Source organism: Echiichthys vipera (assembly GCF_963691815.1).
Source record: "Echiichthys vipera genome assembly, chromosome: 4".
Classification (NCBI taxonomy): Eukaryota; Metazoa; Chordata; class Actinopteri; order Perciformes; family Trachinidae; genus Echiichthys; species Echiichthys vipera.
The window spans coordinates 1,111,796-1,126,055 of record NC_139829.1 but is presented as its reverse complement, the minus strand read 5'-3'; the positions used below and the strand labels follow the sequence as shown (position 1 = coordinate 1,126,055).

General features: G+C 41.9%; 1 protein-coding gene across 1 annotated transcript in view; it reads right to left on the bottom strand.

The window, feature by feature from the left end:
- The window catches only part of abca2 (ATP-binding cassette, sub-family A (ABC1), member 2), a 423,663-nt gene that overhangs the window by 40,280 nt on the left and 369,123 nt on the right, over positions 1-14,260 (bottom strand). The window contains exons 41-43 of the mRNA XM_083912406.1: positions 4,095-4,236; positions 3,869-4,003; positions 11-114 (exon numbers count right to left, since the gene is read on the bottom strand). Coding sequence (XP_083768532.1) covers positions 11-114; positions 3,869-4,003; positions 4,095-4,236 — 381 coding nt within the window. The remainder of the gene's footprint in view (positions 1-10; positions 115-3,868; positions 4,004-4,094; positions 4,237-14,260) is intronic.

Below are 14,260 nucleotides of genomic sequence, written 5' to 3'. Positions count from 1 at the left end.
GGTGTCTAACCTGTGTGATGTCAACACTACCGAGCGTCCAGTCTTGATAATGTCCAGGATTAAATTCCAGAGGAATCTGCGGGCCTTTGGATCCATGCCAGTGGTGGGCTCATCCTGGAAAAGAGAAAATTAAGAAGCTTATAAGCTAGCTATAAGGTTGTTCTTTGTACCGTGTACACAGGAAATTAACGAATGTTTCCCAGAAAACATTTCATTTATCAGATAGACAGCTGTAGAACCGTAAAGCTTGTCATCAAACTCAGAGACCTGGGACTAAACACCACTCTCTGTGATGGGATCCTGAGATTCTTGACTGGTAGGCCTCAAGCAGTGTGAATTTGCTCTACCAAATTGTCCACCCTGACCCGCAAAACAGTCCATTACTGTATTCCTTGTTTTCGCACAACTGCCTGGTCACACACAGCTCCATCACCATCATTAATTATTTAAAATATAGGCCTGACAGACGAGTGACGAGATGGCCTACAAATAGGAGGGAAGAGACCTGCTTCTAAGATATCAACCTCCAGCTTTAGGTTCCTCTGTAGAGAGAGTCAGAAGCTCAACTTGAAGACGGCACTGAGAGCTAGATGAGTGAACGCTGGCGCGACTGGCTGCTGCTCACCAGCACTTTTAGATTTATTTCAATGTTGACTGCTCACCTTGTCGTCTAAGCTACCCGAGTCCATGCCAACAATGTGGTCTGATAGGATATACACCTGGGGTCCGTTTCACAAAGCAGGTTCAAAAAACTCTGAGTCTAACCCTGAACTCTGAGTTGATCTACCCTGAGATAGGAAACTCTGAGTTTTCGGTTCCAGAACAGCAGATTTGCGTTAGGTTGATCAACTCAGAGTAGTTTGACCTGGAGTTAAGCGCGTGCACCACAAGTAAAAAAAGACAGCATCAATGGAGCCCTGATTCGACGAGTCACCATGGCAACGGGGAAGCGAAGGGCTACGCTACAACTGGAAATGGAAATATTAATGCGCTCATACGGTGAGTTTGAGCAGGTTTACACCGCTGCAGCGGCAAAAGAGAGAGACGGTGCTGGAGAACATTGCGACTCGGGTCAGTGCATAAGTTTAAATGTAGTCCTGTTGCAATCACAGTAATATCACAGGGGAAACTGCTTGAGTGGGAGCCTATTAGTTTATTTCATTTAAGTGCAACCCCGCGGGGGAGAAGCGCAGCTTAAGATGAAACATAAAAACATTTTTCAAACAGGTAAAACCTCAGCACAGTCTCATGGTGACGCCTCATTTTGAGCATGTTTTACATGGTAAAGTAAATATCACCGTAAGTGGCTGTTTTTTATTTAACATATAAATGTTGTATAAAAAACTCTCATTTGCAAAAAAACGCAGCGCAACACACAATATCTGCTGTGATATAAGAGCATTACTGGTTGTTAATGTTGGAAATGTAAGGAGGGGTGAGATGGACTGTGACATGAAAGGGTGTTGTGCCGTATTCAGCCCCCTCGCATTATAGGTGATATTCTGGATCAGAAGGCTATATAGGAGTAGTTTATATACCGGTAACCCAATTAAAAGCACACACTTTTGAACCTATGAATTGCAAGAAAAGCTGGGATTATATTTAGAAACGCTAAGTCAAATACATTCAACTTGCTCAAAAGATCCATTTCATTCATTTTGTAATTATGGCTGCAGTATATTAAGGACGTCTATGCGCGGTCTGATAAAACTCCCGTTTGCAAAAAAACGCAGCGCAACACAGAATATCTGCTGTGATATGAAACGGTACCGCTCAAAAAGAGAATTGCCTGGAAATGCAAGAACATCTATAATCAATAGTTTGATAATCATCTCCCGACAAATATTTAATTCTCTGCGCAGTAATGCTGCACCTTCATCCACGGGATTGTTATCAGAAGGACACGCCATGGTAGTGAAATAGTCGGGACCTAATATAACTTCTAATGTCTGATGTTTGCAGTGATTTTCTGAAAAAACAGACGGAACTATACTACGCCAAAACTCGCCCGCTGACTGAATGAATGAGGAAATCAAACACCGTGTGTGGCTGAAAGAGGGCGGAGACAGAGAGAAACTCAAGGTTTTCTGAGAAAAACCTGGTCCCGACCAGGTTAGTTTCAGAGAGCATGTTACCATGGTAACTGACCGAGAGGTTAAGTTACCTCTCTTTGTGAAACAGGCTAGAGTTACCCCTCTCTCTCTGGTTTGAGTTACCTCCCTTTGTGAAACGGAAAACTCAGAGTTTCCCTCATTTCAGGGTTAACAGACTCAGAGTTTTCACTAAACCTGCTTTGTGAAACAGGCCCCTGGTCCGTGCTTGCCTGGACTCTCCTGTCGCTTGCTCGCCAGCCCGTAATGGGTCTGCTCCAGTACTCAGCTGTGGAGCTCCCGAGACTGCGCTTCCACCTGCTTAAGCCTCCGCCGACTCCACCACACCTCAACCCGGACATCGCTTTCCTGCCCCGTCCGAGATACATCCACCGGGTTTTCTGTCTGAGCTTCCGAGAGGACTCCTCCAAAACAATCAAGTCCATCTGGTGCAACTCCTGTCGCTCTCCACCCAACACCGGCCGTGTTGTGTGGACCCTAAGTTTGATTTTATCTGTTTAACTGAGACATTTCCGTCTTATTTCAAATCTGCCCTTGATTTCCAAAATCCTCGAGAAAATAGTCTCTACTCAACTCCACTCTCACTTAACAACCTGTATGAACAGCTCCAGTCTGGTTTCCGTCACCTCCACAGTACAGAAACCGCACTTACAAAAATCACCAATGACCTCCTCATGGCAGCTGATTCTGGTCTACTAACTATCCTCATCCTCCTCGACCTGAGTGCGGCCTTTGATACCATCAGCCACCCCACCCTCCTCAATAGATTATGTTCCATCGGCATCAACCACACTTAACTAAACTGGTTCAGATCCTACCTCTCAGGTCACACTCAGTTCATCCATCTCAAATCCTTCACATCCCAGCATTCCCCTGTCACTTCCTTTTCATCATCATTTACCTTCTTCCCCTCTGCAATATCTTCTGTAAGTACAACATCAGTTTTCACTGTGATGAAGATGACACCCAGCTCTACCTCTCCAGTAGACCCACCACCACTCTCCCACCCTCATCCCTTGCTGACTGCCTAACTGCCATAAAATCCTGGTTCTCCTCCAATTTTCTCAAACTAAACAGTAACTTAACTTTTTTTGACAGGTGTGACAATGACTTTCTGTCACATTCTGTTACCATTGTAGCAGCCATAGCGTTGGGCACTGCAGGTTGCCAAGGTTGTCTAGTGTTGCTAAAGAAACAAGAAACCATTTTGAGTTGAGAGCTATCTAGCTAATCGATTACACACCACTCAAAGAAAGACTTCCAGATGAAGACTGGCTGAACTTAAATACTGTCGTCAAATTCATTGATTAGTCCAAATGAGTCCTTATCCTGTATGATTAATCACTTGACATTGGGGCAGGCTGATCCCTTCACACACTTGGCAATGAACTTGACAACCCAAGTGCTGGAATTATTTTTTCTTGTTGCGACTACAATCTTGAGACACAAGATGGCGATGTTCTGCTCATTCTCCATATTCAACCTTTAAAACTACAAATACCCAATATGTATGTATGAATTTAATCCCAGTGGTCAATAAGCAAATAATTTACTTTTGAATGTAGTACTGACATACAGCTATTCTACGCAGTAAACATGGGGAGATATTGTGATAGAGTCATTACAGTCTTTTGGCGTTCATGCTCGAATGGGAACATTCTTAGAAAATAAAATATTGGTGAAATTAAACTATTTATAGTTTTACATTCATTTTTGTTCTAATGCCAATCCAAAGTGTACATATGTCAACTTCTTACCAGGAAGATGAGTGAGGGGTATCCAATCAGAGCAATGGCAGTGGAAAGCTTGCGTTTGTTTCCTCCACTGTAAGTGCCAGCCGGCTTGTCTGCATACTTTATTAACTCCAGCTTTTCTAATGCCCACTTGACAACCTAGAGGGGGGTAGGGGGTAATGTCAGTCTGTGATGCCCTTCACAGATATGAAAAGACAAATGTGTGGTAATGTGTGTGTCTGAGACCCACCTTCTCTTGGTCTTTCCGGGGAATGCCACGAAGGCGAGTGTAAAGCTCCAGATGTTCCCTGGCTGTCAGGTCATCAAACAGAGCATCAAACTGTGGACAGTAGCCGATACTCTGCTGCACATGTAACAGGTCCTTCAGGATGCTGCACGGACACACACACACACACACACACACACACACACACACACACACACACACACACACACACACACACACACACACACACACACACACACACACACACACACACACGGAAGATTCCTCAATATCCATAATGTGTTTGGATTGGTTTTCTTTAAGCCTTGTTTTCACTATGCAATTCGGTCTGCCTGCAGATTGTAACTCCTGGCAAAATGATAACTCACTCGGGGCAGTTGGTGGCACAGCGGTTGGAGCAGTCACCCCATGTAAAGAGCTGGAAGGTCCTTGAGGCAGCAGCTGCGGGTTCGACTCTGACCTGCGGCACTTTGCTGCATGTCTCCCCCTCTCTCTCACCCCATTTCCTGTCTGTCCTATGTAATAAACGTTTAAAAAATCTGCCAAAAAAGAATCTTAAAAAAAAAAGACAACTTCCTTTATGGCACAAGGGAAGAGGAAAGCACTTGTGATGTGCCTGTACTTATGAAGGAAATAAAATAACATGGAAGCATATTCTTAACAAAGATGGCAAATTATCTTCTTTTCCACATCGTCAACAGAAGCTATTGTAATGTTAGCGGTAGAACGGACGGAGCAACTGTGGAAACTCTAATATTACCTAGCTAAAGAAAAAGACCCCTGCATATGGAGGAAAAGGGAGGTTTATTAAGGGTGCACTCACCCTTCGCTCGATCCATGCTGCGCTTAAGCCTTGGCTTAATTAAACAATTAATTTAATTAAAAAATTAAATGTTTTAATTCAGTGGGATCTAAAAGCAACTTGTGTAGTGAGGAAGGTCTCCCTGGACATTTCGGCTCCATATATATATATATATATATATACCACTATTAACAGAATTTTAATAATCAGTGATTTTAATCTACACATGGACATCTGCTCAGACTCAATGTCCAGAGACATGTTAAACCTTTTAAACTGCCTTGATTTTAAGCAACATGTCATGCAGCCGACCCACAGCAGAGGGTGCATCTTGTACCTGGTTATTTATTTTGGCCTGTCCATTGGTGCGCCCTCGGTTGTGAACCTGACGGTATCTGACCACTTTTGTGTGTTTTTTACAATCACCAGTTTTAATCAGTAGGAGACCCCTGTGTGAACAGTGAGGAAACGCTACCTAACTTCTGAAGTGGCTGCAAATTTTATCCAGATCTGCGATTTTATCACTGACAACCTGAACAATAAAATTAAGACAACACTAGACTCTTAGTTTTGTTAAAACAATTAAAACAAAAGCTACACCCCCATGGAGAACTGAGGAAGTGTAAATAACTCAAAAGAGAATGCAGGAGTGCTGAGAGGAGATGGAGGAAATCAAAGTTAACAGTTCACTATGAAATTTTACGTCAAAACCTCAAAATTTACAATAACACAGTCAAATTAAAGCTGCAAGCAGTGATGAAGGTACCCTCGCACTCAGTGCATGTCGGGGAGGTGGCTGGTCGCCGGCACAAGCGGCAGTGTGCTTTCAATATTGAGAATTTCATGTAAATCTGATTAATTTTGTCATAGGTCTGATTTCCTGTTACCAATACATGGTGATGTGTCTGTTAGTTGATATTGGCATTAAGGCTTTGACTCTGAACTTTGATATTCAAATTTAATTTGAATATTAAAAAACATGATAGTATTTCGAGCGAATATTAGGCACCCCTTAATATTTGAACTTGTTATGGACATTATTTTTTGTAATTGTGATTGCTAGTAAATGTTCAATTCAGATTTTGAGGCCCATTCACGCCCGGTGAAGTTGTGAATCTATTATTGTCTTTTATTGTCCATCTGGGCTCCTGTAGTTGAAATTAGCGTCAGTCAGGAACGGGGGTGTTTACATTCATTCATTAATTAATTTTTCTTTGTCCATGGTTTAACTCAGCATTGAAAAAATGATGCTAATTATCTGGGCCACATTCTCTAACAGCAGTCAAGCTCAGAGCTAACTATGTACCAAGCTAACAAAAAGTTATACAATCTACAAAATATATAGACTATTGTCTTTGCTTTCAAATGAAAGAATGATTATTTCTGAGGTATGAACTGCAAAACAGTGCACATTTACTTTTCTTTGTTGAAGTAAAACTGAACCTATATATATATATATATATAATTAAAAATTAAATAACAAAAGCAATAATTGAATTAAAATATAAAGAAACTAAGGCTTGGCCTGTGTTCTCCCGTACACGCGATGAATACCATTATGTTAGCAGAGGTGCTGTTTACAGAAACAAACCAGGGCCGGAAATATGAAACACTTACCAAAACGTAACAACTTAACTGCTAATTTCTTCTCCCCTCCCACCATCAGCAGCTACAGCTGTCTGCTCTGAGTTCATCCTCCGTCTCTCTTCACATGTGCGCACACAGACTAGCCTCCGTAGCGTACTAGGCTATTCTTGCAATTACTTACGTAATAACTTGCGCCGCACCGCTGCCAGCCTCTGTCACTAACAGCGTGTAGGACAGGAAATTAGTGGATGGAGATGTCCAAAAGACAAAGTGGAGTTAGAACCTACGATAAAACAGACCGGAGCGACCTGCTGCGCTGGTGTGTGTGTGTGTGTGTGTGTGCGAGGATGACAGGGAGAAAGAGTGCTATGTGGAGATGAATAATCGGAACAATATTTCAATAGCATGTGGAAAAATAGCAAAAAACCCGGAGTCAATTTGTGGTGCTCAGTGTTGCATGTGTGGCGCAGCAGCACACATTGGTCTAAATATGGAAAACACTGTCGGTTGCATTGCTATTCCAGACCAGTTTCAACATGTACATTCAATAATAGTACCAGTACACAGTCAGCCAATTATGTCTATCCAACATTGTCACATAACCCAAATCAATTATGTATCTCTTTAAATTATTTATTTATGTGTTTATTAATCAATGACTATTTAACTTACTAATTTATTTGTTTATTTATGAACTATACGCAAGCAGTCGAGGCTCTTTAGACTGGCTCATAGTTTTAATCTCCTCGCTTGCTCAAGGTAACTAGGCAACTAGTGCTAACTACTGGATAGCCTTTTTAGCAAGTTACCTCCGCTGAACAAGAAACGTTCATAAAACATACCATATGAAGTCCAAACAGAATTATAAACTACCACATAACACATTCACCCATCAATAACACAATTCTAACCCTCCCTTCTTACCTGCAAAAATATGTATTTTATCATCACAGTTCACCACTACCCGTAACTTCACACCATAGTAATTGCTTTACACTCAAATGTGTTCGGTTCTCTGAACATATTCACGTGAGACTTCCCTTGTCCCCGAACACACAGTGTAGCGAATGCTGTTCAGGCCTGGACTGTAATGAATCATGAAATATTTGGGGCATATACGACAATGTATGTTGAAGTTGCTGTTTTCACGGCGAAGGATGGTCACCACGACGAAAGAATTTGATGAAAAGCCAAAAACTACATGATCTAGCATCATGAAGGTCCTAAGTATGTGCTGAAAGGATTTGAGGTGGATGTGTTCAACTAAGCTAAGAAAAAGACATCAAAATATATCAAATTTAACTTCCTGTCACCAGTAGGGGGCGCTATGACTATAATTAAAAATTGTCCTACATCTGTGTTCAAGGCGGGTCTCTTATCATACATGTGAAGTTTGGAAAAGATCTGAACACTTATTGTGCAGTTTCAGCAGTCTCTTTTGTCATGGCAATCAAAATTTGCCGTACCGCCACAGCTGTGCCATTACACCAAATCATCCCATGTTCACAATGAAACATCATTCATGTCTTAAGGCTCTCATCACCACTTTTGAGGAGGATGTGATGAACCAGTCAGGCCAAGGACATCAATGTATAAAACATGTCATTTCCTGTCACCAGCAGAGCGCGCTATGACTATACATAAATTTTGTCACATAGATGTGTTTAAGCCGAGAGTCAAATTGTGCCTGAGAAGTTTGGGACAGATTGGACAATAAACGGTCATGATTTTAAAGTGTTAAAGACCACTTCCTGCCAGGCTGATTGATGAAAACGCATATGCTCCGCAATTTAGCATCGGCCATGTCTATAAGGTGTAAATACAAAGTTTCAAAGAGTTTCAATGAAATCTCTAGGACGATTTTGTTAAAGTACAGAGCAACGTTTTTGTAAAAAACGTCCAAAAATGAACATATGTTCAAATACATACATGTTCAAATCAAAATGGTGGACTTCCTATCGTGTTTAGGGCATACCTCCAAGAGGATATTTTGTGTGTCTCTGCATTCTTCACATGCCGACTAATTGTCATACATGTAGATGAAAGCGTATGATGGGGCTGGGCTTTGGCAATATTCAAGGGGGCGCTATCGAGCTAAATTGCCACGCCCAAGACTGACAACCATAAAATATCAAATTTTTCACCACTTCTGATCAGTGTGCAAAGTTTTACAAAAAGTTATACATGTTTAGGCCCTCAAAAATGCGATTTAAGAGGAGGAAAAATAATAATAATAATAATAATAATAATAATTAAAGCTGCAAGCAGCGATGAACAGACCCCTGCATCCGGTGCATGTTGGGGAGCTGGCTGGTCGCCAGCAGTGTGCTTTAGATATTGAGAATTTCATGTAAATCTGATTCATTTTGTCATGTTAGTCGATATTGGCATGTAGTTGTCCTCAGGCCTTGACTCTTACCATCTCTGGGAAATGTGGTGCTGTTTGGGCAATTCATGCTAGAGTTAGAGTAACTTCCTGTTCATGGCGGGCGGGACAAAATGGATGCCATGTCATTACCCAACAAATACAAAACATGCATCATGTTTCCCTACATCAGGTGTATAACCCACAATGTAAGTAAAATGGTTGATAATTGTCATTTAACCTGTTGTCAGTAAAGGGCCCTATGCTTATGACTAAACATTGAGAAGCAGATGTGTTCAGGCCTGGACTGTAATGAATCATGAGAAATTTGGGGCATATTGGAAAATGTATGTTGAAGTTAAAACCACTTCCTGTTTCACGGTGAAGCAAGGTCGCCAGGACAACTGAATTTGATGAAAAGCCAAAAGCTACATGATGTAGCGTCATGAAGGTCTTAAGTATGTGCTGAAAGGATTTGAGGTGGATGTGTTCAACAGGCTACGAAAAGGACATCAAAATATATAAAATGTAACTTCCTGTTGCCAGTAGGGGGCGCTATGACTATAATTAAAAATTGTCCTACATCTGTGTTCAGGGCGGGTCTCTTATCATACATGTGAAGTTTGGAAAAGATCTGAACACTTGTGCAGTTTCAGCAGTCTCTTTTGTCATGACTTTTCATTGAAATTTGTCGTGCCGCCACAGCTGTGCCGTTACACAACATCCTCCCATGGTCACAATAAAGCATCATTCATGTCTTAAGGTTCTCATCACCACTTTTGAGGAGGATGTGATGAACCAGTCAGGCCGAGGTCATCAAAGTATCAAACACGTAATTTCCTGTTACCAACAGAGGGCGCTATGACTATACGTAAATATTGTCACATAGATGTGTTAAGGCCGAGAGTTCAATCATGCCTGAGAAGTTTGGGACAGATTGGACAATGTATGGTCATGATTTTAAAGTGACCACTTCCTGTTTCATGGCGTAGGGGCGAAATTTGAGGCCCCGCCCCAGCCAAGTTGACTGTTGAAACCGTGTATGCGCCGCAATTTAGCATCAGCCATGTCTTGAAGGTGTACAAACCAACTTTGAAGTCATTCTGTTGAAATCTCTAGGACAAGTTTGTTTTGAAAAAAACCTACAAAAATGACATGTTAAAATAAAAATGGCGGACTTCCTGTTGTGTTTAGGGCATACCTCCAAGAGGATATTTTGTGTGTCTCTGCATTCTTCACATGCCTACCAATATTCATACATGTAGGTGAAAGCGCATTGAGGGGCTCCGCTATCGCAATATTCAAGGGGGCGCTATCGAGCTAATTTGCCATTCTCAAGACTGAGACCCATAAAATATAACATTTTTCACCACTTCTGATCAGTGTGAAAGGTTTCCAAAATGTTATACATGTTAAGGCCCTCAAAAATGTGATTTAAGAGGAGGAAAAATAACAATAATAATAATAATAATCATTCCAATTACAAGAGGGTCCTCGCCGACCTAGTCGGTGCTCGGGCCCTAATAATAATAACAATAATAATAATAATAATCATTCCAATTACAATAAGGTCCTTGCCGACTTAGTCGGTGCTCGGGCCCTAACAAGCAAGATTCTCCTACTTCCCAAAACTAATTAATGAGCATAAAAATAACCCCAAACTCCTATTTTCCACAATCGTTCTTTTAATAAACACAAATTAAAAAACAAACAAACTCCAAAACATCAGATAACGTCCTTTTTTGAGAACTTTGCAGACCACTTTAGAAGAAAAATCTATGACATTGGATCATTGCTTTTACCGTAGGAAACACTGGAGAGTTTGGCCCTGGTTGATGCGAGGACACTCAGTCGAGTTTTCTCCCAGGTAAAGCCTACAACCTGCCTTTTAGATCCAATTCCCACACTCTATGGATTCTTTGAGGAACAGCTGTTGTATTTGATGAATTACTCTCTCCAGACGGTTGTCTTCCCCACCTGCTTTAAAATGGCGGTGGTTAAGCCAAGAAAAGAGAGTGATTTAGAGCCCAATGTTTTAAATTACTACCGGACTGTATCCCACTGACAATTTTTAAGCAAAATTATAGAAAATTTTAATCAAGTAAATGATTTTTTAAACTCAAATCATATTTTAGAGACCCATCAGTCTGGTTTTAGGAGGAACCACAGTACAGAGTCCGCACTTTTAATTTTTTTTTTAAATGACATCAGGTGTAATTTAGATAATCATAAACTCACAGTCCTGGTACTGCTTTATCTAACTGCCCCCTTCGATACAGTAGACTATCACATTTTATAGAATAGACTGAGGAACCTGGTCGGCCTCTCTTTTACCGTTTTTAACTGGTTCACATCCTACCTTACTGATCCAAATTTCTTTCTAAGTATGGATACTTGTTCCTCAGGAACCCAATATATAAAGTGTGGGGTTCCCCAAGGGTCAATTTTAGGTCCAATTCTTTTTAATCTTTACATGCTTCCCCTTGGGGACATCATCAGGAGGCAAGGCATCAGCTTTCAAATTATGCTTACGATACGCAACTGCACATCGGCGTGTCTTCCGATGACACAGGGCCAATTGATGCCCTGTTTTGTACACATCAAGTCATGAATGGCAGCAAACTTCCTCAACCAGGACAAAACAGGTTTTAGTCATTGGTCCTGAAGGCCAGAGAGAGAAAATGTTATCAATGTTACAGGATTTTAAACCCTCAAAATCTGTAAAAGAATCTGGGTGTGATTTTTGACTCTCTTACATTCGACACATTACAAAGATAAGTTTTTACCATCTTAAGAATACAGCCACCCGTTTCTCTCTCAGGCCAGCACGGAGGTGCTGATGCATGTTTTTATCTCTTGTCGTTGGATGGATGTTTTGTTTTTGTTTTTTTATTTATTTTATACATTTTACTGTTTTGACTGTTTTATTCCCTCAGGTTTAGCTTCTATTGCTTTGTCTTATTTTACTGTTTTAGCCCCTCTGTTTTCCAGGGTTTCCTCCAGGGGGCCGACCACACCGGCAGGGCTGGGGGGGTCACGATGGCGCCGCCCCCTGCAGTCATGGACCATGATTCCTCTCTGTGTGTGCAGCACCCAAAGGTAGAATCTTCTGCACCTCAGATCTCTTTGCTCAGCCAACACCATTTTGAATTGGATTTTACAGAAGGCTGTGAATGCTCTCATTTGTCCAGGTCATCGTTATCCCCGAAGCAATTTCAGTCAAAAGCAACTGGACTTTGTTATTTGTCTAGGAAGACATTTCCCCTCTCATCCAAGAGGCTTCATCGGTTCATGTACGCAACTGACCAGGCTAGGACTGGTATCAGAGAAACTCAGGAGGAACTTCAACAAACACTGCATCCTTGTGTATTTCAAACCCAGTAACACACTCAGGCAAAGACTAGTAAATCCCAAGGACAGAACACCACACACCCACAAAAGCAATCTGGTTTATGCTGTCCAATACAACGAGGAATGCAAAGATCTTTACATTGGAGAAACAAAACTACCACTGCATAAACGCATGGCCCAACACAGGAGAGCTAACTATTCAGGCCTGGACTCTGCTGTCCACTTACATCTCAAGGAGAAAGCCCACTCACTTGATGATAACAATGTCCACCTCCTGGACAGAGAGGACAGATGGTTTGAAAGAGGAGTAAAAGAAGCAATCTATGCAAAAGTAGAGAAACCATCGCTAAACAGAGGAGGAGGTCTGAGACACCACTTATCTCCAATTTACAACGCTGCCCTTTCATCCCTTCCCAGGAGATTTAACAATCTATCCTCAAAGAACAACTGGCCTCCTTTGACTCCAACCAATGTCGTTAAGACCCAATAGTTTTTTCCTTTACTTTCAGCTTGAAATGATTCCAAACTTTGGACCTTCTGTCGTTTTCTCTGGGCTGTTTCTGAACTTCACCCTTGGCTACTTTCTTGGATTTTACAGAAGACACAATGTACAAAATTTTCCTTTACTTTCAGCTTGAAATGATCCCAAACTTTGGACTTTCTGTCATTTTCTCTGGCATGTGTCTGAACACCACCCTTGGCTACTTTCTCTCTCTTACTCAACATTGTAATACTTGCTATGAAGTCTTCTTCATGGCATTCAACCACAAGAGCATAAATGAATTCTGTTGAATGGATTTTTGGTATGAGAAACTAGTGATGCCCTGTTTGCGCAGATTTGCTGAAGTCATTCAAAACAAGGGCCTATACACTTCCTATTCCTCTTTGAATCCTAATGCACTAAGGAAACATTGTTCACTCTGCACTGACGGCTTTCTTCTTCTAGATGTCACTGGTCCGCCTCCTGCTCTGGTACGTGCTCATGTGTTACGGTGACGTGTTACGTTATTTCCGGTGCTTGTGTGTTGGTCACTCGTTGTTGTTTAACTGTTAGCTGCTCTCACTAAATTCAACTGTTTTTGCTATAATATTCACCACAGCGGCTAACTACCGCTTAACATTTAAACATCCACTAGTTCTACTCAAGCACTCACAGCTCTCCTTCTTTCAGCCGCTTCCTGGCTAATTAATCGTTACACGCTGTTAGCCACTTTAGCTTAGCAGTTAGCTTCATGGCTGGTGATGGCTTCCCCCGCTCTCTCTCCTGCTCTCTCTTGCTCGGAGTGTCGTATGTTTAGCTACTCCTCTGCCTCCTTTAGTGATAATGGTAAGTGTAATAGGTGTAGTGTATTTGTAGCGCTGGAGGTGAGGCTCAGTGAGTTAGAGGCACGGCTCCGCACCATGGAAGCTCAGTCTTACGCTACAGTAGCTAGCCAGCCACCTACAACTTTAGCTGGTGTGAAGCCACATAGTGTAGCGTTAGCTCCTGCTAGCCCTCCCCCGGCAATCCCTGAGCAGCCAGGGTCCTCCTGGGTGACTGTGAGAGGAAAGCATAGTTCTAAATCGAAGCCCATGGTTAACCATCCGCCCGTTCACGTTTCAAACAAGTTTTCTCCACTCAGTGACACGCCTGCTGAGGAAACAACACTGGTTATTGGCAGTTAGTGACACCAGGGACCATAGTAAAATGCATCCCAGGGGCCGACATTGAATCCTATTTGAAACTTCTGGCTAGGGATAAACGTAAATATGGTAGGATTGTTATTCACGCCGGCAGTAATGACACCCGATTACGTCAATCGGAGGTCACTAAAAGTAATGTGGAGTCAGTGTGTTCTTATGCAAAAACTATGTCGGACTCATTTTTTCTTCTATGTCGTCATTTTCTCTGGTCCCCTGCCCAATTTGACTTGCAATGACATGTATAGCCGCATGTCATCATTCCGTCGCTGGCTGTCTGGATGGTGCCCGGTAAATAATGTGGGCTTCGTAGATAATTGGCAGTCTTTCTGGGGAAAACCTGGTCTTATTAGGAGAGATGGTATTAATCCTACTTTGGAGGGT